The sequence below is a fragment of the Pieris brassicae genome, chromosome 14, assembly GCF_905147105.1.
Source record: "Pieris brassicae chromosome 14, ilPieBrab1.1, whole genome shotgun sequence".
NCBI lineage: Eukaryota > Metazoa > Arthropoda > Insecta > Lepidoptera > Pieridae > Pieris > Pieris brassicae.
The window spans coordinates 2,412,827-2,439,215 of record NC_059678.1 but is presented as its reverse complement, the minus strand read 5'-3'; the positions used below and the strand labels follow the sequence as shown (position 1 = coordinate 2,439,215).

The window sequence follows — 26,389 nt, the reverse complement described above, 5'->3', positions numbered from 1 at the left end:
ACACTGGTCACGTCACTCGACACTTGTCACTACACAAGTTACTTTGGAAGTATTAAGAGAAATAACACGAGCCTATGGAACACCCTACAACGGCAGTCATCGCAGCCTATGGACATCCATTTTAGTTGGTGCCTTGACCTTGAGGGCCTCAAGAAAGCCCACTGGGAGTTGATTACAGCTAGCTACTTCGCAAAAGCAAGTGTGTTTTGAACCGGACCGTGGAACTACAGCCACCAAGGTGATGTGGTGATGCTGATGAATTAATAAGTAATTCAAAAGAGGCATGGATCAAACAACTCTTCAGAACACCCTCCAACATTTTGTAGAAAACGCATAGAGACGCAATAATAATAATTAAAAACTTCATACCTAATTATAAATAAATAATTTACTTTCTTCTATAGAGAGAAATGCTTGTTTGTCTGAGACTGATGCCTGCTCAAGGTACCTCTGTTACAGGCCATCACGCCTTCACCACTTCGGACCGACAGAAGGTCTTGAAAAGTAGTGTAAATTCATGCTTAATAAACAATTATTACTATAATAGGTTGCAACATTAACAAAACATTATATTACAGTATATATAAGGACACTCCATGTGGACATACTCGTACAATCAACAAATACAACATGAGAAATAGAATTAAGCTGATCTGTGATAATAAATAAATAATCTTTTTTTCTGCTAGGACAGGACGCCCACCTGATGTTAAATGATACCACCGCCCATGGACAGTCACATTGACAGAAGGCTCGCTCGTTCGTTCTAGACATATATATATATATATATTATGTCAGTGTTAATAGTTTCTCCCTTCGTTTTATTTTAATGCAATATATATAGGTCGTAATTTGTTTATATTACCAATTAACAACCAGCGTTTTTTTTTAAATCAAAGTAACCTAACGCGATACCTCTATAACGTGTTTTCGTTTAACGCGATGGGCAATACAACCTTTTTAGATCTGGGCTTCAGGTTTCTGTATCTGTTTCGTGATCATTTGCTAATAGATTAGGTGATCAGACTCCTGCGCCTGACAAACGCCGTCGACTAAGGCAAGTCGGTTTCGTCACGATGTTTTCCTTCACCGATCGAGCGAATGTTAAATGCGCACATAGAATGAAGGTCCACCGGGAATCGAACCTACGAGCTCAGGGGTGTGAGTCGCAAGCTGATGCCACTAGGCCAACACTCCTCTCAACGACCCCCATTAACACGAAGATTTTTTTGTACAAGTCCATTATTAGTTTTGCGTATTCAATTGCGTTGTTACATAATTTAACTAAATAAATTCGCAATACACGAAACCCTTCATTTCCATGTTTACCTGGTCACCGACAAATCCTTCAATAAACTTTAAAATAAACAAAACTACAGTCCTATGGAGTCTTAACAAAAAACTGGCCTGCGCTCGCGTCTCCGAAACCCGTTTTAACACTATTGTGATATATTTTATTCGACTTCCAGAAGCGGTCTCACAATTTCACGTGCATTTTGGCTCCAATAATATATTATATATTATTTGAAATAATTCATATATTGTCTTATTAGTAACACTATACCTTTTATATTACAAACTATAATTTATTATGGGTTATGTCGTGTTCATAGTAGAAATAGTTATGTTTGTTCTCTGTCTCATAATGTGTATTGTTCATAAACGTTAAAATCGTATAATACACAAATATATAGTATTTACAATATTCTTAACCTACATAGTTATATATATATAATGGCGGACAAGGAAATGCCAGCATTAAAGGTACACTGTTACAGGGACCGAACAATTTCAATTAATATTCTAACTACATCAAAAATGACACAATATGATTGGAATAATTTTTGATATATATTATTAGTTTTAATTTAGTAACCATAATGGATATTTAATCAATAATCAATAAATTTTTGTGTGTTCGCGGATGGCTTGTCTATTATTAACCGATTTTGATCATTACATTTTTGTTGGAAATAATATATCCCAGTGAGTGGATCCCAAATACAATGTTCAACATCAAAAAATGATTCCTTCGGGAATCCTTTAAAAAATAGCCTTCCAAATATGTCCACAAACATAAAAACTTAGAGATGACTGTTAGAAGATTATGACATCGCTAAAAGTCTTGAAGTTAAAACGATTTATTAACGATAACCTAATCGTTTAAATATCAATAGCATAATAAAAACGCACGAAATATGAACACGAGTTTAACATTTGGGACCGCTTCATTACTTAAGGTACCTGTTAAGACGAAACAATTATTCTTTCAAAGGAAAGCGAATCCAGGTACTAAGGGTAAAAAGCTGTTACATATTTTTATATTATTACTCTAACATACGTTTTATTTAGACTGTTAAAGCCTGTTCAAGATAGTTGTATATTTTTAAATTCCGTTAAAATAAACCAGTTTTCTGCCGGTAAAATGTATTATCTATATGTGTGATCGCGTAATTAGTCGTAATTACTATTATTTTATGCTTGGTAAAGATTGCTAATGCTAGGTTTTAAAATATTTATACATAAGTATTATTGCACCTGTTTTAGTAACACTCTTTTAATGTAGACCCAAAGTTACAGTTTCGCCGTAAATCGATCCCAGAAACTCAAATTTAAACTTAAAATTTTTATCAAATCATACACATCTTCCAAGCGCCGTATTTACTATAATTATTAGCTGTTAATTTACTACCAACAATTAGTATGCAATTTATACTTCAATGTCATTTGATAAAACGCATTTATGTTTATTGTATAAGTGTAAATCATCACATCAAAGAACTCTACGTCTGGCGCAAAAGGCATATCACCTTCAGACATAATAAAAATAAAAACAAATACAGATAACCTATAAAAAGATCGATACATGGTTCCCTCCAAAAAAACTTGTCGCATAAAAAAGGGGTTATGGACCTGTACGGGTAGAAAAAAGTCGAGGGATTGCCTACAGGACCTCCGAACTGCGTACCTCCGTACTTATTCAGCCACCCCAAACGATATGAACCGGGGGCGAGACACCCCGCATTTTGTAACTAACCACTCGAATTCACCACTTACAATGTTTCGGTTGCCTTTCTTCCTCATACGAACATTGCCCGGCGTGTATCCATTTAACTATTTTAAACTACACAACACTGGTTTATACCAACAATCCACTGAGCTGACATTGGTTGCTTTTTTTTACCGTCGCGTGCCGCGTCGCCGGCGACCGGGTGAAAAACGAATACACTCACGTCTACACTTACACGATATATAATAACGTTTATTCATTAACTGTTTAACATTATTTCACTAATGAGTTTTTAAAAACATCTTTCGTCTTACAATCGCGTCGCGTCGCGCATATTGAGTTTTCGAGTTGTGTACGCACGAACCGTAGCGCTCGATTGTACTGGAGATCGGAGCGTGGGGAGGCGCGGGGGAACGACGCGGGGGGAAAACTGTAATGCCGACGCGCTTCAACTACTCTATCGACCTTTTGGACAGCTGGCAAGTTTCTATATAAATTCCGTTCGCAGCGCTCTCATAGCTTCATTTGGGTTGTTAATCAATAAAATAGAATCCCGTTTCAAAGTTTTATACGACAAATCTTTATTATTTTTACTAACATATTTGTTCAGAAACACTTTTTAACACACATTTTTGTCTACGTAATGAATATTGACAAATCATTAATTCTTCCAATTTGTAACCTGCCTAAATTGTATTATGTAGAAGCCAACTCCATCTCGTGACAATATTTGGAGCAATATTTTTTACTTAAAACATCGTAACTAGTAAAATGTAAAGTATTTGGGAGGGTGAAAAAAAGCCTTTCTTACTTTACACGATATACAATTCAAATGTGAAGAACTAATTCCATTGTATATGTAAAAAAATTATAAGCATTTTTACACACGACACGTCAATGCTGAATTCGAATGTTTTTATTAATTGTCAATAATCGCTTATCAACTGACAACTGTCAATGTAGGATTTCCAAATTCCAATTACAATATTCCACTTGGCTGTATAATTTTTTAAATTAAAAATAATAATTAGAGATAGTAACGTGTCAATTATAACTTAAATTTAACATATCGATGCGTAAAATGGTAAAACATAGAAAGCCCAGCTCGCTAAGTAAACATAGTAGCAACATAGAAACAAGTGGATCCAGTACTTCAGAAAGTCAGCCGCGAACCCGATCGTATAATTATGTATCCGTATGGAAAACTACGTTAGGTGTAATATGTTTATCAGTAGCTGTGTATATTGGTACCCTGGGGTACCTGGAAACCCGAGTGAATACTCCTTTTGACGGCGAAAAGGTAAGTCGACGCACATCTTGGTGCCGGCATAGATGCAGACAGGTTTCCATGTTACTATTTAATTATCGACGTGTCGTAATATAAGTGAGTTAGTTTTGCCATGTAATTGCATGGAATTGGAGTTGCCTTCCTTGGAATAGGCAATGGTCACATTTCTTAAATTTTCATTTATAATGTATAGATTGTTAGGCACTCTTCTCTCCTTTCTCTGTGTTCTACTTCTCCCTGGATTAGAGAGTCAGTTTTAATAATTTCCACCTTCTACTTGTGACTTGTAGTAATCTAACTTAATGTCATACTTTGATAGCATGTATGATATATGTAAACATGTAACATAGAGCATCCTCTATGAAGCATGGATTGAACATTATTGAAACAAAATGAATATATTAATGAACACTTTCCAGAATGATAAATTTTTAATGGTTTTCAAATTGTAAAACCTTCCAAAAGTGTCACACAACAATGTCTTGTTGACAATATGCAAATCTTAATACTTTAGTTTAATCTAGTTTTTTTTTATCATTAATACAAAATTAAACAATTTAGGCAGTAAAAGAATCTGGATTAGATGTTCCTGACCGTTTTTGGGGAAGTTATAGACCAGGAGTGTATTTTGGTCTGAAGAGCCGTGAACCAAAATCACCTGTATTTGGTATGATGTGGTATGAGTTGGCAACTGCTGTACATAAGGGAATAAGGTTAGTTAATAAATATTATTTATAACAATTTAATTTTTTTTAAATAACGTTGCTTTCAAGTTACTTGCATATGTTTTGTAGGTTAGTGAAATTACTATGATTATTGAAATCATAGTTAAACTGTTATAAGATCACGACATCTAAGTGGGTAATTTTAATTAAATTTTAAACACAGCCATTTTAAAAATAAATTAAGGCATACATAGTTCAATTATAAAAATATTTATTAATAAGCCATTAATAAATTTCAGACACTGGTGTGATCAAAATGATAACTTACCAAGTTATGGCTGGATAAGACATGACGGATTCACCTTTGGAGAGCAAATAATTTCAGACCCACCTCATAACATTGTGACTACCTTTGTAAAAACGCCAGGCGGAGAGCATGGTGGACATTGGACTGCCAGAATTAATATAACATCTGTGGTAAGTTATATTTAATATTTGAATGGATATAAACCCCGTTATTTTAAATATAATTAATCTTGCTTTTTGTGTGGTTTACGGATGTTGCTATCTGTGCCATATGTTGTATACGAACATGGTCTGTGTGATCAGTGAATGATTGGCCCTAGGTATTACTACTAAAACTAAGTGACCGACTTCTAATAAAAGATTATGAGTTCGGTTATGAGTAATAATTTTGTATATAGGTTGTTTTCTATGTATATTCTACAGTTTATAAAAAAATAAGACATTTTAAATAAAAAAGTATTTCCAGTTTTTGTATATTTCAGAATAAGTCCAACGATGCATATGTGTTAATATGGTATGGGGCATTAGATGAGTCACAAGGGTTCGGTCCACAGTCACGAATATGGGGCGAAAAGGGTGCCATAGTGGGTTATACACCATCATTCGGCAATTTTAGAGTCCACTTAATACCACATCAAGGTAATTTATCCAATTTTTGACCCATTAGTAAGATGTCATGTCACGGTTATGCTCCAATGGAATTATTCTCTTGTAAAACGTTACGATACGTTATTTTCCAGTACTTTACACCACATAATGGTAAGTTTTAGGTTTAAAGAGTCACTGGAGTTGGTCACGAATCGTTTTACTATTGGATACAGAAACGTTACGGCGCGTTTCATGGGGGGGGGGGGGGGGGCAAGAATCTCCAAAAATTGCGTAACGTAATACTTGAACGCTCCCTTACTACTAGATGACCTAACACATTAATGTCGTGTTACAGATAGCTATAATACAATGAATCCAAAACAAATATTAGCTTATTAACTAATCGTCTGAACTTTTCCATTACTGACGTTATTCTAAAACCACTACAACTATAACTTTTTAGGTCTGGACCTCAGATTTCTGTATCTGTTTCATGATTTGTCAAGTAGGTGATCAGCCTTCTGTGCCTGACAGACGCCATCGTTTGGATCTAAGGCAAGACGGTTTCCTCACGATGTTTTCCTTCACCGTTCGAGCGAATGTCAAATACGCATATGCAAAGTCCATTGGTGCACAGCCGGGGATCGATGAGCATACCACGCTGAAGCCACTAGGCCAATAATGCTTACTGACTTTATTCTACTTTTTTAAAATCGAAATTTTCCGAATATTGTGGATATATCATGTCGATTTTGAAATCTTTCGAAACCTATTAACATTTTGTGTTGGTTTTTTTTTAAATATCTGATTTTAACTCGAGACAAATATAACAGATCAAATATCATGAGAATCGGTCAAGTCGTTGTCTACTTATAAATGTTCATACAACCCCGACTTTGTCTTATATATTAAAATTAGTATTTGCTTTAAAAAACCCATGAAAACTGTCTACATATTTTTTTATATTTAAGAAATACTTGATGATGAAATCATATGTTGAAATGAGGTTGTTATTAATAAATATTATATGAAACTAATGTCAAAATTTCAGGAAAGCTCTTACACACAGCATTCACTGATGCCTATTCACCGGGGCTACATCTCTTAAAGGAGAAATATTATTCTCTATTGAAGGTAGAGAAACACCCATTTGGCCGTTTAGCTGTTCTCGGACCTGACAATGAGCTTAATGCAAAGGTACAGTTATTCCTAATAAATATTTAAAGTATTGTTCTTTGGTTTGTTTTTGTCGATTAAATAAATGTAAATTTAGTGTAAATGTTGTAATACACAAGAAAATATGACATAAATTTTACATACATAAACTATAAAACAATATACTACAAAGTATAAAGTATAGTGAAAAATAATTTTTGTTTATTGGAAATTTCTACATGTCGAAAAACCTCGAAGTTACACTTTAAAAAAAATACATGCCCAGGCCATAACATTAAAAAGAAAAAAATACATGTTGCAGCTTGATACATTTTGAAAGGTACAGATTACCTGACACATACCCAAATCCCTTTTTTTAAAATCTTTAAAAAAAAAAAGGGTTTGGATAAAGTATTTTTACTATAAATGTTAGATTTTTGATGCTTTTAACAATCGAGACTTATTTTTAATATCTACCTGGAAAAAATACAATTTTATTAACGTCTTTTCAGAATAAAGATGTGAACTTCGTGCCAGTACAAATGCTGGTAGAAACACCATTTGTGCTAGACATTGTGTATACCACGGAGGACCTATCAGGACCACCTCTGAAAGGAGAGGATTACACCAAAGTGTTGGAACAGAAGAAAACATCTTTTGATGCACGATTCGAAGAGGAGTTTAAATTGAAAGACAAAGGGTATTTGTTTCAGCCGATTTTTAATATTGTATATAACCAGAAACTACTGAACGGATTTAGATGAAATTTTAACTGTCTACAATCATCTAGATATGATTTTCAGCTTAGGAGAAATAGAAAAAAAAACAATGGCGCTACAACCTTTTTTTAGGTCTGGGCCTCAGATTTCTGTATCTGTTTCATGATCGTTTGTAAATTGAATAGGCAAGTAGGTGATCAGCCTTCTGTGCCTGACACATACCGTCGACTTTTTGGGTCTAAGGCAAGCCGGTTTCCTCGCGATGTTTTCCTTTACCGTTCGAGCTAATGTTAAATGCGCACATAAAAATAAAATCCATTAGTACACAGCCGGGGATCGATCCTACGACCTCAGGGATGAGAGTCGCACGCTGGAGCCATTAGGCCAAGGTGAAATGGAATTCAATTAAAAATTGTAACAGGATAATATAAAGTGATATTTCTATCTGATAAAGAAAGTCATGGAGACAGATCATACTAGTATAGATATATAGAGTGTAAACTGTATATAACGACAATGAAGGGATTGCATTTTATAGCGTTATATGGAGAGAAGAAAAATGTATAGATAATCCATGACTCCTACTTATTAGTCATGATCAACGGTCTACAATTTCTTAGAAAAATCGTATGCATGATAAACTTAAAAAAATGTGTGCGTGTACACTAGTGTACAGACGTAAGAAGTGTGAATTCTTTATGACCTTATTTTTCGAAAAATGATCTACTATATGCAACTTTATAGAAATTGGTTAAATAAACTTTGACAAAAGGCTTTTATTATCAGAGCCAATAATACAAAGAATAAAATTATTTCATTTTACCTAATAACTACTAAGATTAATACAGAATTTCGTTAATTGTAATTGAATTGTAGCTTATATGACACATTTGTCGGTTTACCATAGCAGTGCCATCTATTGATTACTTACTCAATCCAGGCGAAAAGTATCGACATCTGTTAGAATCTTTTGGAGTTAACAGATAATTGTGACTGTCAATTAATTATAGACAAATAATTTGCAATAAAATAAAATTGCGACTATAATTAAGGATCTAAGCTATCCTATCTCTTAAGTTGGACCAGACTGCTCACGGTGTGCCAATTTAATTTAAAATCGGTTAAGTAGTTTAGGAGTCCATCGCGGACAAACATTGTGACAGGATATTTATATATATTAAGATATATAGGTAGATATAGCATATTCCTAGAATAAATACATATATATGATATGTATTTCTTCTAGGAATTGTATCGCTTATATTCTGAAAATAGGTAATTTTTTTTCAGTTATTCCGAAGTAGATATATCTATTGCAAAGGCGGCCATGTCGAACATGGTTGGTGGTATTGGTTATTTCGACGGTACAAGCAGAGTGCAGTCACAATACACACGCGAACCAGTGCCTTATTGGAAGGCGGCCTTGTATACCGGAGTACCGAGTAGGTAAGAAGTCTTTATAGATTATGGGAGCCTAGTACTTTTTTTATTTTTTAAAGAATTTAATATTTATTATTTGTCGTTATTAAATAACGAATGTGCTGGTAGGCCTTTTGGTGGATCATTTCTGTATCTGTCTCATCTCATGGCACCCTGTCTGACACACAGTCAACTCACTAACAGAAAACCACCAGCCAGTATTTTCAAACTAATCCGACTTAGTTCTTCATGAAGAGAGACTACGAATTCTTTAAAAGGCCAGCAACACACTCGCGAGCCCTCTGGAGTTGAGTGTCTGGTATCATGTATATTAAAAATAATGTTATTTAAAGGTTTTTTTTTTTAAATTCTAACAAAATCAATATAGATCGCCTTATCGATTCTGCAAGCCTGGTACTTTATAAATGTATTCTCCTTTTAAAAATTGTCTCTCTCTCTCTCTCAACTTCAGGTCATTCTTCCCCCGTGGTTTCCTTTGGGATGAAGGTTTTCACGGTCTACTTGTAGGTCGCTGGTCTCCAGATATTCAGATGGACATTGCTGCTCATTGGTTGGATCTTATCAATGTCGAGGGCTGGATACCTCGGGAGCAGATATTGGGTGAGTCCAAAAATTTCTTATTTAAACCTTAAATTAAGATGGATTTTCCTTATATCTAGGGATTAACAATTTTATGACAATTAAACGTTCTAATTAAAAGAATTACTTACATACATATGTTAACTACAAGTGGTTAAGTTTTTGTTGAATATTCACAATGTATACTATATTGCTTGTCCCGGGGAACAAAGACGTAAAACACTTAGTTTCTCATTTTTGACTTGTAGGAGAACTGTATTTTTTTCTGCATTTTTGTGATTTTTTGCAAAACTTGTCTTTATTCTACGGATTCGAGGGTAACACTGAAAATGTTTAGAAATGGCCAGTTGGAAACATTGCTAATGAAAACTTTTTTGAATTTCAAGTTTAGAACTCTTTGGTAAATGTAGTATATTGCATTAATTTGTCATTTGTTTTTGTGAATTGGCGGCAAATTTAAAACTTTTGTTACACGTGATAATGAAGCGAACGCGAGAAAATTTTCAGTCAATGATTTATTATGACTTTCGTTGTGGGCTTACTGAACAACAAAGCTATGATAGGCTGCGATTAGCTTTTCTTAATGAAGCCCCATCTCGTGCCACTATGTACAGTTGGTTTAACGAGTTCAAGCGTGGGCGTAGCAATCTCAATGGTGATCCACGTGGACGGGACGTCCTTTAACAGCGATTTTTTTTTCTTTAACTCTATGGTTTACTAATTTTACCAAATTGCAACAACCATAGAGTTTAGTTTAGATAATATTTCCGCCAGCGTTCTAAGAATTCCTCAAAATGTGTCGTCGTAATGTGTTATTGTATTGTCCGTAATTATGTTTAAACGAAACAATCGTAAACGCGTTTGATGGTCAGTCTAATTAGACAAATGACTGTAAATTTAGTAATTTAACTATGAACTAAATACATAACATCAATATTTCAATGCTCGAATAGCTTTCATTTATATATTACGTAGTATTACTAATAAGAGGTAACTTCTTTTAGTATTCCTAAGAAAATTTTAGCTTTATTTTAATTGACAGTTGTTATGTGTTTAAAAACCTAAATGTTTTTATTTTGCGTCATCTAAAGCAAGAACCTTTCCATAATCCTCTAAACAGGGTTAACATTTTTGTTACAATTAATATTCCAGGTGCGGAATCATTGGCGCGAGTGCCTAAAGAGTTCGTAGTGCAAAGCAACGCGGCGGCTAATCCACCCATGTTACTGATACAGATCGCAAACATGGTCCAGCGAAGGCCAAATCTCTTCCAACATGATTCCAAGCATCGGCGTATGCTGGAAAGAATGTTCCCGAGACTTCAGGTGTGTGAAGATTATTATATTGGCCCTTTTAAGCGTTCCATAAAATTAATTATAGAAATGACAGCCCCAACTCTTTATCTGTTATGGGAGCCTGGTACTTTTTAGAAAAATACTTTTTGTTTTTATGTAATTTGCCCCTGGTTTTTGGATAATTTCCGGGTCAGGGTGTGATGGTAGAGGATTTGTGAATTGCTATCTTCATCAGCTTGCTAATTTACTTTCAGACGTGGTACAACTGGTTCCTAAATAGTCAAAAAGGCATCGAACCCACGACCTACAGATGGAGAGGAAGGGAGGATGACGGGATTCAGCTGAACCCTAAAACGCTGACTTCAGGTCTTGATGACTATCCAAGGTCAGCAGTATTTTTTTAAAATTATGAATTATTTCTCCGTATGTATAGATTAGTTCTACATAATTTTATAATAGGCCTGCATGGTACTCTGTAACTCCATTCCACTGATCATCAGTTGGAGTACCGCGCGATCACAAGTTCGCTTACTTCTAAATTGAATACAAATTTGTGTGTTCTTCCACCATACTTGGACAGTTCAAACATTTCGATTTACCTATACAAATTTTTATTTTAAATTATATTAATTTGGCTTTACATTCATTATATTAACCCGCCATATGCTAGGCAAGATGGCGTCGCATCAGATCCGTGACGTAACATGCTTGTAAACACGTAAACGCCAATAATAATATGTTAATATCCGTGTTTACGCAAATACATACACATGTCGGAATTGGCTCAAACATCCTAAGGCACGAGATACATTTGAAATTGTTTGCGATAAAATTAAACTCCAAGACAATAAGGATTAAGACTGGAATTAGGATTGGCGGCGGTTTTGAATATGTTCAAATAGAACACTTTGTTTGAAGCTGCGTAGCTACTGGTTTTAATTGTTTAAAAATTAAAGCGTATAACTAAGATAACGTTAGCGTTCACGTATTACGTCAAGCAATTTTTGGTGATTCTTGACCCACCATCCCCCCAAGAAACCAGTTATGGTGTAAAGTTCTGGAAAGTCTCAAATAATATTAACAATAACTCGTAATAAATGATTTGACATTGAGAGTTCATAAATCTAATCTTTAATTATTAACTAAAATATACATATGTAACTTAGGGAATAACTGTTTACCCCCCCCCCCCACTCTTGTGATCAAATGTAAGCCAAATTCACAAAAATAATAGTTCATAAACGTACAATCACCATATAAGAAAATCAAAGATCCCCCTCCCTATAATGCTTACGTAACACTTGAACGGCCCCTTATAACTAATGTTAGGTTACATAGCATGTTACGTTATTGTTAATCTGTGACTATTATGGATTTGTTTTTCTGCACAGATTACTTTCAATAACAGTTTATTTTCTTACTGTCAAATTAACTATTGGCACTAAGACATAATATTATTCTTTTATAATTAATAGGTTGGTTGAAATTAATTTTCAGAGCCTCTCATCCCTCGGAAATCGAGAGACACGTTGATCTCCGTTGTTGGATGTTTGCTGCAGCCGACGCCATGACAGTTATCGCTTTTGCTCTGCAAAGGGATACTTCTAAGTAAGTAAAACAATGTCTTGACATGTTTCCCTAAGGCAGTCTGTATTATGACAATATCTGGTCAATATTATCTTGATACCTTGTTGTCGATACAATAAATATGGAGATTTTTAAAACAAATGGAGTCATCAAACAGAACTAAGCGTACGACTAACCAATTTTTTTATTAATAATATTTTTACCACCTGAAATATACTTAGAATAAAAACCGGAGTGATTTCTAATTAAAGAATAAATAAGTGTTACCATAGATAATTTGACGTCTGTATAATATAATGGAGGGAAAGCTGACAGTCTAGTGTCAATGCTCACTGATTATAAAAATCACTCGAAGCGTCGTGAATTCTTAATTTAAATATCATTTTTAAATTTGACGAATTTCAAATAGAGAACGCTTTGAATGAGTTTAAATTTGGAACATAGCATAGACTTCGAACTTTTGACCGCTTACAGAGTTGAAGGAATTAATGACATTGAGTGACTGTTACATAAATATTAATGAATAAGTTAATGACAGTGTCAAAAATTAGATATTTTGTCATATTACAGATTTGAAGCGATTCGTGAACAACTTGGCGATGAAAAATTATTGAATAAGTTGCATTGGGCGTCTCATTCAAATTCATATGCTGATTATGGTAAGTTTCATCAACAGGAGAAGGGACATGAGGAAGACAGTCACCGACTTTTCCGTTGGCATAACGCAACCAAGTTTGCTCTGGGTGGAATGCGGTAACATAGGAGCCTAGTCCACCTATAGGAGGCTCAGCTGATGTTAAGTGATACCGCCGCGTGTGGACGCTCACATTACCAGAAAAATCGCAAGTGCGTTACCGGCCCTTTTTGATAGAACAAGGAGCAAACGGGCAAAAGGGTCATCTGATAAGTGATACCGCCGCTTATGGACACTCACATTACCGGAAGACTCGCAAGTGCGTAGCCGGCCTTTTTTGTAGAATATCGTACAAACGGCCAGGAGGCTCACCTTATGTTAAGTGATACCACCGCTCATAGACACTCACATTATTGCAAGACTCACAAGTGCGTTGCCGGCCTTTTTTTTAGAACTAGTTACAAACGGCCAGGAGGCTCAGCTGATGTTAAGTGGTACCGCCGCTCATAGACACAATACCGGAAAACTCGCAAGTTCGTTGCCGGCCTTTTCTTACACAACGGGGGGAAAATTGGCAGAAGGCTCATCTGATAAGTGATACCGCCACTTATGGACATCTACACTGCCAGGAGCCTCGCAAGTCTGTTACCAAGAATTGCTACGCTACTTGGACATCTGGTGCTCTGGTGCTCATCGGACAGCTGGTACCACATAGGCCGCGCCAGAAGATCCTTTAAAAATGCCCAGTTGTGTAACGACATCATGGATACTCCAAGTTACAGAGTACCAGCGTCATTTCTGGTCGCAAACATTCCTTTGGAAATCAGATCCCTGAATTCGGATTCCCTGTTCCGCAAGTAGAACTATTTTTTCAGCGGAACACTCAGCAATGAGTTGTTTAACACATACGGGCAATTATAAAAACCTCTTCTTCTTTTTCTCTTTCTCACTCTTAATTTCAAACGTAATCATCTTTCAGGTTTGCATACAGATGGTGTGAAGTTAGTTCGTCAAGCGTCTAAATTTCCCGGAGAAGGGTTGAAAGTAGTTCGCTCTGTCACAAGCCCACCTCAGCCCAGGCTGGTTGCATCGGCTTTTGGTGAGTTACCGACTCTGCTATGCGCAGGAGTTGCACATGAGTCACCATCGTGAATGAATTTGCAGCAACTTACACTATCTATTTAACATCTTGTGAGCAACCCAAGTCCTCTCCAAGAATGTTCTTTTTACTTAGGGGATATGTGTGCAGGTCAAGATAGTTTGCGATACCAAGGTCCAGAACCAGTTACACAAAGACATTGTCTACTGGACGCTGTCTTCACATATACAGTAGCGATATTGTATATCCTATATATTTTTTAATATTACAGTGTTGACGTAGTATATAATGTATGTGTATGTATAAATAACTATATTTTTTGTAACAGATGAGTTAAAGCCACTACGCAAACCTTTATTCAATAAAAAAGTGGTTGTCTGTAAAGTCTTTTTTATGGACGATAACAAAACATTGATGAAGTGTTTGATTTTGTATGGTTACCAAGAAGTGTATCCTCCGCATAGGCCAATCGAGTGGAAGAGAGATACATAGCGCAAGCGTACAATGAGCGTAACGGGACAGTGAGCGTAACGGGACAATGAGCGTAACAGGACACTGGCGTTTATAGATTTATTAGACGTTGTCGCGTCAAAAGTTAGAATGCTTAGTTAAGATTTCTGTATGTTTCGTGATGAATATTCTAGCTAGGTAAGGTTAGGTTCTGTTTACACATGTCAAGTTTTGGATCCAAAGCACGATATTCCACATGATTTTCCCTCATCAGCATGAATTAACCTGTTCTAGACTCAAAGATGAGATGAGAGTTGCTTTTTTTTTAATTTCAGGTTATATATCACTGTTTCCAATGTTACTGAAAGTGCTGAGTCCGAAGAGCGATAACTTGGGGAAAATCCTTGCTGTTCTGGACAAGCCGAGTTTATTATGGTCACCTTATGGCCTTAGGTACGTGCGGGGCAGATATTTCTTAATTTTGTCTAGGTTTTTTTTATATTAAGCGACAGAGGACTCTTGGCTACTCTTGTCTATCTCCTTCTCAAAGAACTCCAATTAAAAAAAAATTATAACGACGTAAACTATGTTTTTAAAGTTATCATTAAACTAAACTTTTTTTTTTTTATAAAATAGGGGGCAAACGGGCAGGAGGCTCGCCTGATGTTAAATGATACCGCCGCCCATGGACACTCTCAATGCCAGAGGGCTCGCGAGTGCGTTGCCGGCCTTTTCTAGAAGTAGTGATGTAGTCTTCTCTATTTTAGGTCTCTATCAAAATCCGCCCCATTGTACATGAAACGTAACACGGAACACGACCCTCCATACTGGAGAGGCCAAGTCTGGATAAATATTAATTATCTGGCCTTATCAGCACTGAAACATTATGCAAGTGTGGAAGGACCTCACGCCAGTAGAGCGGAGGAGCTTCATACGAAACTGAAAACGAATGTCGTTGGTAAGTAGTTACAACCCTCATAACAGGAATCTATAGTCGAGGCTTTTTAACTGAGGTTTCGGGTCATAAATCATATTTATCTGTCTGTCTCGCTCGCACTTACAGGTCTTATGGATAGGTGTATATCGATATGTTGATAGGTGCGATAGATATTATTCTGTTAAGTATCAGAAATCTATAGTCGAGGCTTTTTAACTGAGGATTCGAGTCATAAATTATATTTATTCCTTTTTCTATCAGTCTATCAGTTAAGATATCGCCCGTGTAACTAAAGCCAGAAGGCTCGCAAGGGCGTTGTCGACCTATTAAGAATATACTACATCGTTTCTTTAAACCGATTTACGTTGTATGTCTGTTACTTCTTCATAGTTTTGAGGATGGACTTGATTTTATGCATGGCATGACTCTTTTTTCGGTCCTCTGCATCTATTAGCAAAATGTATATGTCAACTAGCTTAATTAGCCGTTCAATTAACAGCCTAGCCTTTTAACTAAACGGCGCCGTTTAACTAACGGCCTCAAAGATATTCGTTTGCCAGCCGTAGCGTTTGTTACAACATAATAAACTGGCTAATGCTTAGGACATTCGTACGATAGAGCATGCGTCAGAAATAAAATAGATAAAACATTTGACATAAAAATAGGTTTTTTAAAATTAAATGGCTTAAGTCAAAGTCTCATTATTATTGTCACTACTCTTCCATTATACTTGTTGTTTTTTTATGAATCTTTGGACAACTCCATCAAAGTTGTGGTTTGCCGACGCCATATTGACAGTTTGAAGAGTTTCGTTCCGAGTTTGAGAGTGGAACTTAATTTGAATTAACAGTCAACAGGACATAGATCCAAGTCATTTGCCTAGCTGTTTGATCAACTGGCTGAATATCTTTGAGGCCGCTAGTTAAACTGCGCCGTTTAGTTAAAAGGCTAGGCTGTTAATTGAACGGCCATTTAAGCATATACATAGCTAACGAGTTTATATAACAAATTTGATTATTCTAGGTAATATAATAACGCAGTACAAAAAGACGGGATACTTCTGGGAGCAGTATTCGGACCAAGATGGCCGCGGTTCCGGATGTAAGCCGTTCACCGGATGGACCGCACTTTTCGTTTTAATGATGGCTGACGAATATTAGAACTAAAATTGTCAGATACAACAGCCTGGGCAAAGGTGAATTTAACTTCCACTGAGAGATGCTCAATTACAGTCAATATTGCTCGCTTTGTTTAGTATAGATGCGGAGTAGATTTATAATCAGTGGCGCTACCTTTTCAGCTCTGGGCCTAAGACTTCTGAAACTGTTTCACAATTTGTCACAAACGCATTAGTTTGGGTTTCCAAGCCGGTTTTCTCACCATGTTTTCTTACATCCAGGAGTAGATTTGCAAAAAGTGACTTACGTCCTCAATATAGGGATTTTCCATTTTTTTCGCGAACCAGCGAGCTGTGAAGCCCTTCCATGGGAGATACAAACTCCCAACTATTTAAGAGATTCAAAAGCCGTAAACGCACCGTAAGTTCATGACTAGTTTGCGGCCGTCTTCGCGAACTGTTTACAACAGAACAAACACTGTTGTAATTCGTAAAGAAATATATTCACTGTTTAACTTGGAAGTCATATGTCTGCTTCCTACCACGATACAAATTGGAATAAATCGGAAATTAGCTAGAGCAGAATGAGGTAAAGACAATTTGGCGCCTCGACAAGATGGCGGCTCGATCGCTCATTCAAATGACAGGAAATAGTCAATACAATGATTATTTTTTGCAATCTTACTCAAATAAATCAACACAGGAAATAGTCAATACAATGATTAATTTTTGCAATCTTACTCAAATAAATCAACAAACACAACTTATCCAGAACTGGATATGGCTGATCTATTTAAAGAATGCTTTGTTAAGCAAATAAATAATTTTCACAGTAAAACACACAGTAACATATTGTAGATATAGCATTATATATGTTGTGGTGAACTTTAATAAATAAATAGATATTGTTTTTGGTCAAAGGGTTTCCTCACGATGTTTTCCATCTCCATACCGTACACATGCCGTGATGTCGCTACATACGTATATATATCTAATTTTCCTATATATACCTAGGTAACACTGAAAATGTTTAGAAAATGAAAAACGGCTTAATGGAGAAAGTTGCCAATACTTTTATTGTTCTTCGAAGTAATCTCCGTTCCTCTCCACACATCTTCGCATTCGATGGAACCACTGAGAAAAGCAGTGGGCCCATAAGAGACCCATAAGGAAGATCTCTTATATGGCATTTTTGTACGCTTTCACCGCGTCTTCAGGGCTCGCAAAGCGAATACCTCGAATTTTATTAGTTCTTAGGAATAAATTAAAGTCGCAGAGCTGTGAGTCATCCGCCATACAGTTCTGGCCTGGCAGGACTGTATGACTCATTATCTCGACACCTGCCATAGTCAAATATACACCAGTCCGTTTTGCGGAGTGCGCAGAAGCATTGCCGTGGTGAAGGAGGATCCTGCTTCGAGGGCACTGCTGTAGAATTTTGTTCAAGACAACAGGCAAACAGCGATTGACATGCCAGTCTGCCGTGACTGTCTTTTCATCTTCTAGCCCAACTGTCGCGAAATAACCTTTCCGACCAAAGAATGATGAAAGAACTTCTTCCTTTCTGTACCTTAGTAGGCCGATCGTCGAAAGGAAACACACCCTGAGATGATTGTCTTTTGGTTTTGGGTTCGTAGCAATATATCCAGCTTTCATCACCTGTGACGATGTCAAATACAGTATTTGGCGACACCAGTCCATGCGAAGGTGTTTCTGGTCGTCGGTTAAAGTATGGGAAATCCATCTGGTACATAGCTTCCTGACACCTAAATGTTCGTGTAATATTTTAAAAACTTGAGTCATACCAATGCCTAGGCTTGCCCGTATCTGCTGATAGGTCACTCTCTTATATTCCTCTATCATGCGTGCATGCATCACTGATGTCAATTTCAGTAGAGGCTGTTAAAGGACATCCCTCACGCGAGTCATCATTGAGATTGCTTCGTCCACGCTTAAACTCGTTAAACCAATTGTACATAGTGATGATGTACGTGATGGGGCTTCATTAAGAAATGCTAATCGCAGCCTATCATAGCTTTGTTGTTCAGTAAGCCCACAACGAAAGTCATAATAAATCATTGACTGAAAATTTTCTCGCGTTAGGTTCATTTTCACGTGTAACAAGAGTTTTAGATTTGCCGCCAATTCACAAAAACAAATGACAAATTAATGCAATATACTACATTTACCAAAGAGTTCTCAACTTGAAATTCAAAAAAGTTTTCATTAGCAATGTTTCCAACTGGCCAGTTCTAAACATTTTCAGTGTTACCCACGTATATATTTAATATTAAATATGTTAAATTTGTTCAGAAACATTTAGGTAATGTTTTGACTTATGTAAGTTTGAATTGGACAAATTTCTGTGAACCTCAAAGTCAATTCATAAAATTAGAAATTTTCCAAGTTTTATTGCAATCGTTAAGTCGTTTTTGATATATGGACTTTTTTTATGAAGGGCTCACATTGCGTTTCCTTTTAAGAATTGGTACGCTCTTTTCAAGGACCTTAAGTCAAATTGGTTCGGAAATACTTCAAAGGGCAGCTGGTTCCACATAGTGGTGGCAAAAACTGCCTCAGAAACCTCTCAGTTGTGGAATGGCGGACGTCGAGGTGATACTGGTGAAATTTTAACGATATTTAGAATCTAATTCTCGTTACATAATCGTTAAAAATCCTCCCTATATCAGTATTTAAGTGTGTAATTTAATAACTTATAATTTTATTTATCATTGCATTTACACACTGTAATTCCTTTTAAATCGACTCGATTTGAGTTATAATAATAATAATTATCATTTGTTTAAGTGTTAAAATCTATGTTATATAGACTCACAAAAAACAAATGCGTGTAAATTTCGCATTACAATCCTTTAAGCATTTATTAGATTACAAGGTTCAAAGTAATTAGATGGCGCTAGTTGTAGTAGTAGACGTATACGTTAGTACGTAACTTAAAAGATCGTAAATTCGCTTTCGTAAAATGTGGCGCCATCTTGTGACAATAAAGCCAAATTAGCTGGTAGGATTCAGAAATGAGACTTTGCTTAAATGCCCCTTATGTGAAAGTCTTGTAGATGATAGGTAGAAACTTTGGTAGTAAAAGGGTCATTTATTAAAATTAAAGGGTCTACCGTCATTTTGTATCGATTGGGCAAATTGCTCATCTGATGTTAATTTATACCGCCGCCCATGGACCCGCAATGCCAGAAGGCTCGCGGTAGCGTTGCTGGCCTTTCAATAATGGGTACCCCCTCAAAGGCCCTCTTTTCTTTTTATTGTAAATTATAATTTTCTTTATTTTAGAAATATGTGTATGGGAAAAATTTCAATTTCTTCAATAGGAAGAAGTTCCTTAAAACCTTTTAGAAAAGAAGGTACAACTGTCTTTCCCTTCTTGATGGGGATGTTACTCACTAGACTTCTGACACTTTGTAGGGATTTAGTTTTGATCAAATTTGGTTTATGCATTATGAATAACGAAACGGAAGGCGTTGTTGCGGTTAATATAAATTTATTTAGAAACGATTATTCTATAGAAAAGTTTTTTCCGTAAATTATATAAAAATTACTTAATAGTATTTGTAGTGGAAATTTGTTGAAAGTAAACGCTTCCGTAATTTGCGTCATCCATAGGATTTAAAAAAAAGTCGGGACAAACAGTGCCAAAACATCGTTTGTAATAGAAGTAATAAATCATGTATACATTAGTATTAACAATTTCTTTCTTTGTCGCGTGTAATGTCGGTAAAAACGTGAATTAATTACCTAAATTCATCCACAGATGGCGCTGCTTTCCATAGGCTGATTCATATTAACAATTTATTTCCTTGCCGCGTGTATTGTCGGTAAAAAAGTGAATCAGTTACCTACATTCATCCACAGATGGCGCTGCTTTCCATAGGCTCATTCATATTAACAATTTATTTCCTTGCCGCGTGTATTGTCGGTAAAAACGTGAATTAGTTACTTAAATTAATCCATAGATGGCGCTGCTTTTCATAGGCTTGTTAATAACAAATTTGTTGTAGTCTTGCTGACCATGATTGGTGTAATATTCACATTTTATTTCGTAATGTTATATTTTAAGTTGGGTAAATGCTTTAATGTATGTATTCATAAAGCACTGCCAAATGCCTTAGAGAAACACATTATTGTCAAATTCGAGCGAGGTGTGTACAGGACAAAATTTGAATACGTACGACAAAGCGTAGATTTAACGTACAAAATTCTTTGCACAAACAGGCAACAAACCTAAAAGAAAAGAAAGAAAGAAGAAACTTTATGAAAAAGGTGGTTTAGTTCAAAGAAAGAGTTCACTATGTACACTAGGATCCCCTGTGTTGGGCTGCTAGTCTCTTCCATTATACATATAAATGGTTTTAAGTACTTGATGTATAAGTTCTACAATTTTATAACGAAACTATTGTCGCCCAAGAGGAATACTTTCTGCACATAGGATAGGATTAAAGATACAAGGGCAGAGGGAGAAAAAGTATTTGGGCGAAGGAAGTCTATGATGTGGTTGACATATTGATAATTATAGTTGTCTAACCATTAGAAGTTTTGTTGTATAATTTTGAAGTTTGTTAGCGAAAAGTGTCCGTATAAGATATCTTAAGACGTAGTACCAAGTGTTGTATCAACTGTTTAATTCTATGCATGATATTTGTTGTATTCGACAGTGCCTAAGACGAAGTTGTGACTGGACATTCAAATCGACTAACGCGTCCTATAAGGCGGAGATATTATTAGTACTGTAGTGTGAAATTTATAATGATTTGTCTAGTCCATAATTAGTTTTGCGTACCTTTTCACCTGTTGCTACAAAATTAAACTAAATAACTTTATAGGACTACATAGTTTTTGAATTGTTCAAGACGGTACGGGTTTTAGAACATGTGTGTCAAAGTCGAAAAATCATTTATTCATACAGGTAACACAATGTACACTTATGAACGTCAAAAAAGAAATATATATTAAATGCTTCTAATTTTACATTTACTTCAAGTTCAGCCAGTTCTCAAATCAAGGGCGTAGAACGGAACAGAAGAACTGGCAATGAACTCTCCGCCACTCTTTTTATGTGTGTAGTTCAATATTATTGTTCTGAGTAAAAACTTTTCAGCTCCTAAAGAAAGTAAAGAATATTCTGGTTTACAATTACGGCAGTATGTTTATAAGTGTTCGGAATCTTTTGGAAATAAGAACCAATATCAATAACAATTCAATTATTTTGTATTAACAATTATGTATGTAAATGAATATTAGAAAGGCTAATGTCTCATGGCATAAAAAAGGATGGGAAACATTGCTTTACACGGTAAATTGGAATCTGATTGCATTAAAAAAACTCAATTTGTAAAATATTCATTGAGCTAGGCTATGGAAACAACGTTGGTTGATAATGCTGGTGTATTTTGAAGACAGGACATGTTGTTTTGTCATCCAAATCAATGATTTAGTAATAAAATATGCTTTTTATTTGTAAATACCCTCTTATTCATAAAAAAATGTAATAAGCGACCTCTAGTAGCGCAATAGAGAAACTTAATGTTATGATTCAACAATCTTTTATCGCTCGAAAAGCGCCGTATTGAGCACTTAAAGCAGTTATTTTTACGAATAAGAAGGTACGTGTGACCTGTATGTATTTGTAAATAATTTGTTACATAAAAGCTATAAATTTATCATTGTTTTTTAATGTCTATGGTCGGTAAGTTGTTTTAGCTATGGCCTGGATACTTAAAATTTTTATAATAGAAAAACACAACTGATACTCAAGTTCATTTATTGATTTCAAATGAAATTCTGAATTATAAAACGCAAGACCATTGCGATTTGGTCGAGATTCGACCTTTGCTGGGCGATTGGTCTATAGTAAGAAGTTACCTAACAAACCCCTTTAAAAGGTTTGTCAGATTAAACTTTTTCAAACCCAAACGCCAGTAGGCATAACTCCAAGGAGAGCTGTTTAGCACGCTTAGTACTATGGCGAATTCAAAATTCATCTAAAATTAGTTTACCAAGTTGTTTCCCTAGCTGCTTGATCAACTGGCTGAAAGTCTTTCAGGCCGCCAGTTAAAATACTAGGCTGGTAATTGAACGGCTTATTAACCTAGTTGCCTGCGACATGTACACACAAAGGCAATCACAATCACAGGCGTAAAAAATCGTGCCAGCAGTTACCATTCTACCAACAATAACCCACTAAAGCTAAGCTAATTTGTATGTGAACACATATATTAATTTCGAGGGAAGTATACTACATTGCATATAAATTTGATGATAAAACGAACTTACCTGTAAGTGAAGTTCTATCATAATTATACGAAGAGCTATGTCCTCAAGATTAGCATAGATTACATGTAGTAGCACATAATTATCGTGTTGCCATTCCGCACTGTAGTTAGGTGTAGTGAGGGTAGATAAAACACATATTTTAACAATACCTTCATTTTCAAAAATGAAGGTAATGTTGAAATGTTCCTGTTCTTTGCCTAACGACGATCGTCATTCACATTTTACATTTATTTCGTTGAGCAGCACAAGCGCATCTTTTTCTTTAAAAAATTTAAGATTAGTAAGCGTAAACTCGAGTGTAACGATTCGAGGATTTATGGAAAAAATTCAAGAGTTTAAAAATTTAATTGCACATGCACAAGCACAACGTCCTTAACATCGATAACATCGAGGTGATTCAAGATTGGAAGTCCCGCCACTGATGCACTCACGAAGCAGATCGCCGTCACGTCCCGCTGCAGCTGCGTCGCGTTGTCTTCGGCCTCGTGCTCCCGCTCGAGCCACTCGCAGCATGGTCGCTGCCCCATACACCGTCGCAGGAGCCGTCGTACGAAAGTTGGTTTGGTTCTACACCGATGATTCTACCTGCTCTTTATAAATCAATTTTGCGGGTAACCTCTGGGGTTATCACTTAATTGAAGAACATGTTATTAACTTACGTATGTAGGTACTTTTCACGTAAATATTTAGTGCTGCGGGTCGTCTTTGGGATTACTACTTCACTAATTACGTGATTTTAGGTATGATAGATGTGTTGCGGGCCGTCTCTGGCATTGCCACTCATAATAAATTAGTAATGCGGATCGCCTTTGGGGTTATCACTTTACTGTGCAAATTGCCACAAAAAATTGGTAATAATGATGATAGTTACATAAAACAACAACTTTACTGTTTACTTTAGCTGACTATCTTTAACTCTTCACTGATTATTAAACCTAAAGTCACACATCTAAGAGTCATCGTATTCCTAAAAGCCGTGAGCCATAACCTTAGTCTGTGGTATGAGGTATCAGAAATTATTTGCTTGTAGGTACAGCCTACATTTTCATCTGTGGGTTATGTTACTTACAATTGACGTTACAAAATACAAAATCATATATATATATATATATATAATTAGTACAGTATAATTGTAATCACTAACTTCTTACAAAATAAATGTGCAATGTTACTTTTTAATTTTCTAGCCGTTATAAATTAAATCGTAAATTATGGACACAAAAATTATGGAAGTTAAACAAGAAATAACATATTCGGACGGCGCTCAATACAACAAAATTTGCTTTCCTGTGTTAAAAGAAGAATTAAAATTAGAATGTGAAGTATTTCAAACTTGTATTAATGATACGTTCACTGATTACAATGACTTAGTTTTAGAGGCTCCAAGAATCTGCGCCAAATGTGATCAAATATTTCCAAATAGGTAATATAAGTCAAGTGATAATTTTAATTTTTGTGGCAATTCTAATTCGTGTTGCGGCGCTAGCAAGAGACAGCGTGGCATATATGGTAGATTAAATTATTTTTATGTATGTAGTTAAATAGATATATATTTTTTTTTAAATCAATGGCGCTACAACCTTTTTAGATCTTGGCCTCAGATCTCTGTATCTGTTTCATGATCATTTGTTAATCTAATAGGCAAGTAGATGATCAACCTTCTGTGCCTGACGCATGTTGTCGACTTTTTGGGTCTAAAGCTGGTTTCCTCACGATGTTTCGTGCATGTTTAAATAGATAAATATATAATAACATATGTATATTTCATAGAGTGAATTACTGTAATACTAAATTTTTTGTCAATTAAACTAATATTTACGTTCATGTTTCAGTTTCACATATTTACAGCATAATTTAACTCATATACAAGTAAAAGTTCCTAAAGTGAAGTGGTTATTTTGTCACCGTTGTCCAGAGAAATTTCCAACTAAGCCTGCTTTAGAAAAACACATCAAGAAATCACATTTAAAGCTGAAGCTACATGAAAATAACTTAAAGCAATGTGATGTTTGCAACAAGATATTTTCAAAGAAATATTGGTATGCACATATAGCAGTTCACAAAGTCAATACTTTAACATGTTATATATGTAAAAATGGAAAGGCCTTCAAAACAAAGATAACATTAAAGCGCCATTTTAGAACTGTGCACGAAAAAGAGAAAAACAAAAAAGAAAAAAATATTGTAAATCATTTTAAATGTGATGAATGTCCAAAGGTATTTAATAGTAAGGATTGTCTTCTGCATCATATTAATAACTGTCATGTTATTATGGTGGTTAGATGTGACTTATGTGGTGCTATGTTTAAAAATAAACCATATTTAGCTATACATATTAACAGGGTCCATTATGATGATGGATACTTATATCCTTGTGATATTTGTGGTAAAACATTTAAAGCTCCACGCAGAGTTAAAATACATAAAAAGAATTCACACAAATTTATATCAAAACTGAAATTTGAACATGGTTCTAAGATAAAAGTTAAAAGCAATGAATTATGACCTAATCATAATATTAATGTTTATTTTTGGTATAAGCAAGAAACAACATATATAAGTAAAACATGTTTAAAATATGTATAAACAATTCGCCAGCAAATTTTTTGAAAACTTTAAATTTTGATTAGTTTATAAAAGTTTTATCATTTGTTAAAATGTTTAGTTGATAGTAAAACTTTGCATGTGTCATAATAACATTGTTTTCTGACTGCTTTCATTATTATTTTAGGAAATTTAAGCAAATATGTATAGGTTAACCTAAATAATTAATAAATAACCGTCTTGGAACTTGTTAACTGAAGTGACAGCTATGGTGGTGTTGAGATGACTAAATTATGTTGGATTTTTAAAATAAGAAGTACTAAATATTGATTTATTATGGATACTGATAATAAAAATAAGTTTAATGACAGACCAATAAATAATATGAAGACCTGGCTTTATTTTTTCATCATATTATAAAACAACAAATATTTATACACTAAAATGTCAAAATGTTTTTTTTTAGGTATTTATTATTAATTATTTTACAAACATTGCTTTTTTAAGTATAGATAACACAGGATTGAGATTTACTTTATACAGGTCGAAGATACACAGTTACTAATAACAGGTAACAACGTAGTAAAACGAGCCAGACATAGATGGCGTTTTACACCTTAACCTAATATTTACACCTAGTCTACCTGAAACATAGATGCCATCAGTCTAATAT

General features: G+C 35.2%; 2 protein-coding genes across 4 annotated transcripts in view; one reads left to right on the top strand and one right to left on the bottom strand.

The window, feature by feature from the left end:
* LOC123718222 (LIM domain-binding protein 2-like) overlaps nucleotides 1–3,402 on the bottom strand; it is a 40,709-nt gene extending 37,307 nt beyond the window's left edge. For both annotated transcript variants that reach the window (XM_045674670.1, XM_045674671.1), the window contains exon 1: nucleotides 3,058–3,402. In XM_045674670.1, coding sequence (XP_045530626.1) covers nucleotides 3,058–3,084 — 27 coding nt within the window. In that variant the 5' untranslated portion in view covers nucleotides 3,085–3,402. The remainder of the gene's footprint in view (nucleotides 1–3,057) is intronic.
* Nucleotides 3,403–3,982: 580 nt separating this feature from the next.
* On the top strand, nucleotides 3,983–22,559 carry LOC123718220 (mannosyl-oligosaccharide glucosidase). Of its 2 annotated transcripts, none has more exons than XM_045674669.1 (17): nucleotides 3,983–4,310; nucleotides 4,860–5,011; nucleotides 5,263–5,440; nucleotides 5,752–5,908; nucleotides 6,909–7,054; nucleotides 7,525–7,712; nucleotides 9,022–9,177; nucleotides 9,623–9,771; nucleotides 10,903–11,075; nucleotides 11,300–11,430; nucleotides 12,543–12,653; nucleotides 13,203–13,291; nucleotides 14,246–14,365; nucleotides 15,151–15,268; nucleotides 15,583–15,773; nucleotides 16,776–16,947; nucleotides 21,555–22,559. In XM_045674669.1, the coding sequence occupies exons 1-16, from the start codon at nucleotides 4,083–4,085 to the stop codon at nucleotides 16,910–16,912; spliced, it is 2,424 nt and encodes an 807-aa protein (XP_045530625.1). In that variant the 5' UTR covers nucleotides 3,983–4,082; the 3' UTR covers nucleotides 16,913–16,947; nucleotides 21,555–22,559. The 2 variants fall into 2 exon arrangements, with proteins under 2 accessions (XP_045530625.1, XP_045530624.1); XM_045674668.1 differs by having other exon boundaries at nucleotides 20,654–22,559.
* Nucleotides 22,560–26,389: the final 3,830 nt, after the last annotated feature.

What these genes read in the sequence shown, in the direction of transcription:
- LOC123718220 (XM_045674669.1), top strand. Translation starts at nt 4,083, where the DNA reads ATGCGTAAAATGGTAAAACATAGAAAGCCCAGCTCGCTAAGTAAACAT. An exon ending in CTCCTTTTGACGGCGAAAAG is followed by an intron (nt 4,311 to 4,859) that starts GTAAGTCGACGC and finishes TAAACAATTTAG; the next exon opens with GCAGTAAAAGAATCTGGATT. An exon ending in ACTGAAAACGAATGTCGTTG is followed by an intron (nt 15,774 to 16,775) that starts GTAAGTAGTTAC and finishes TGATTATTCTAG; the next exon opens with GTAATATAATAACGCAGTAC.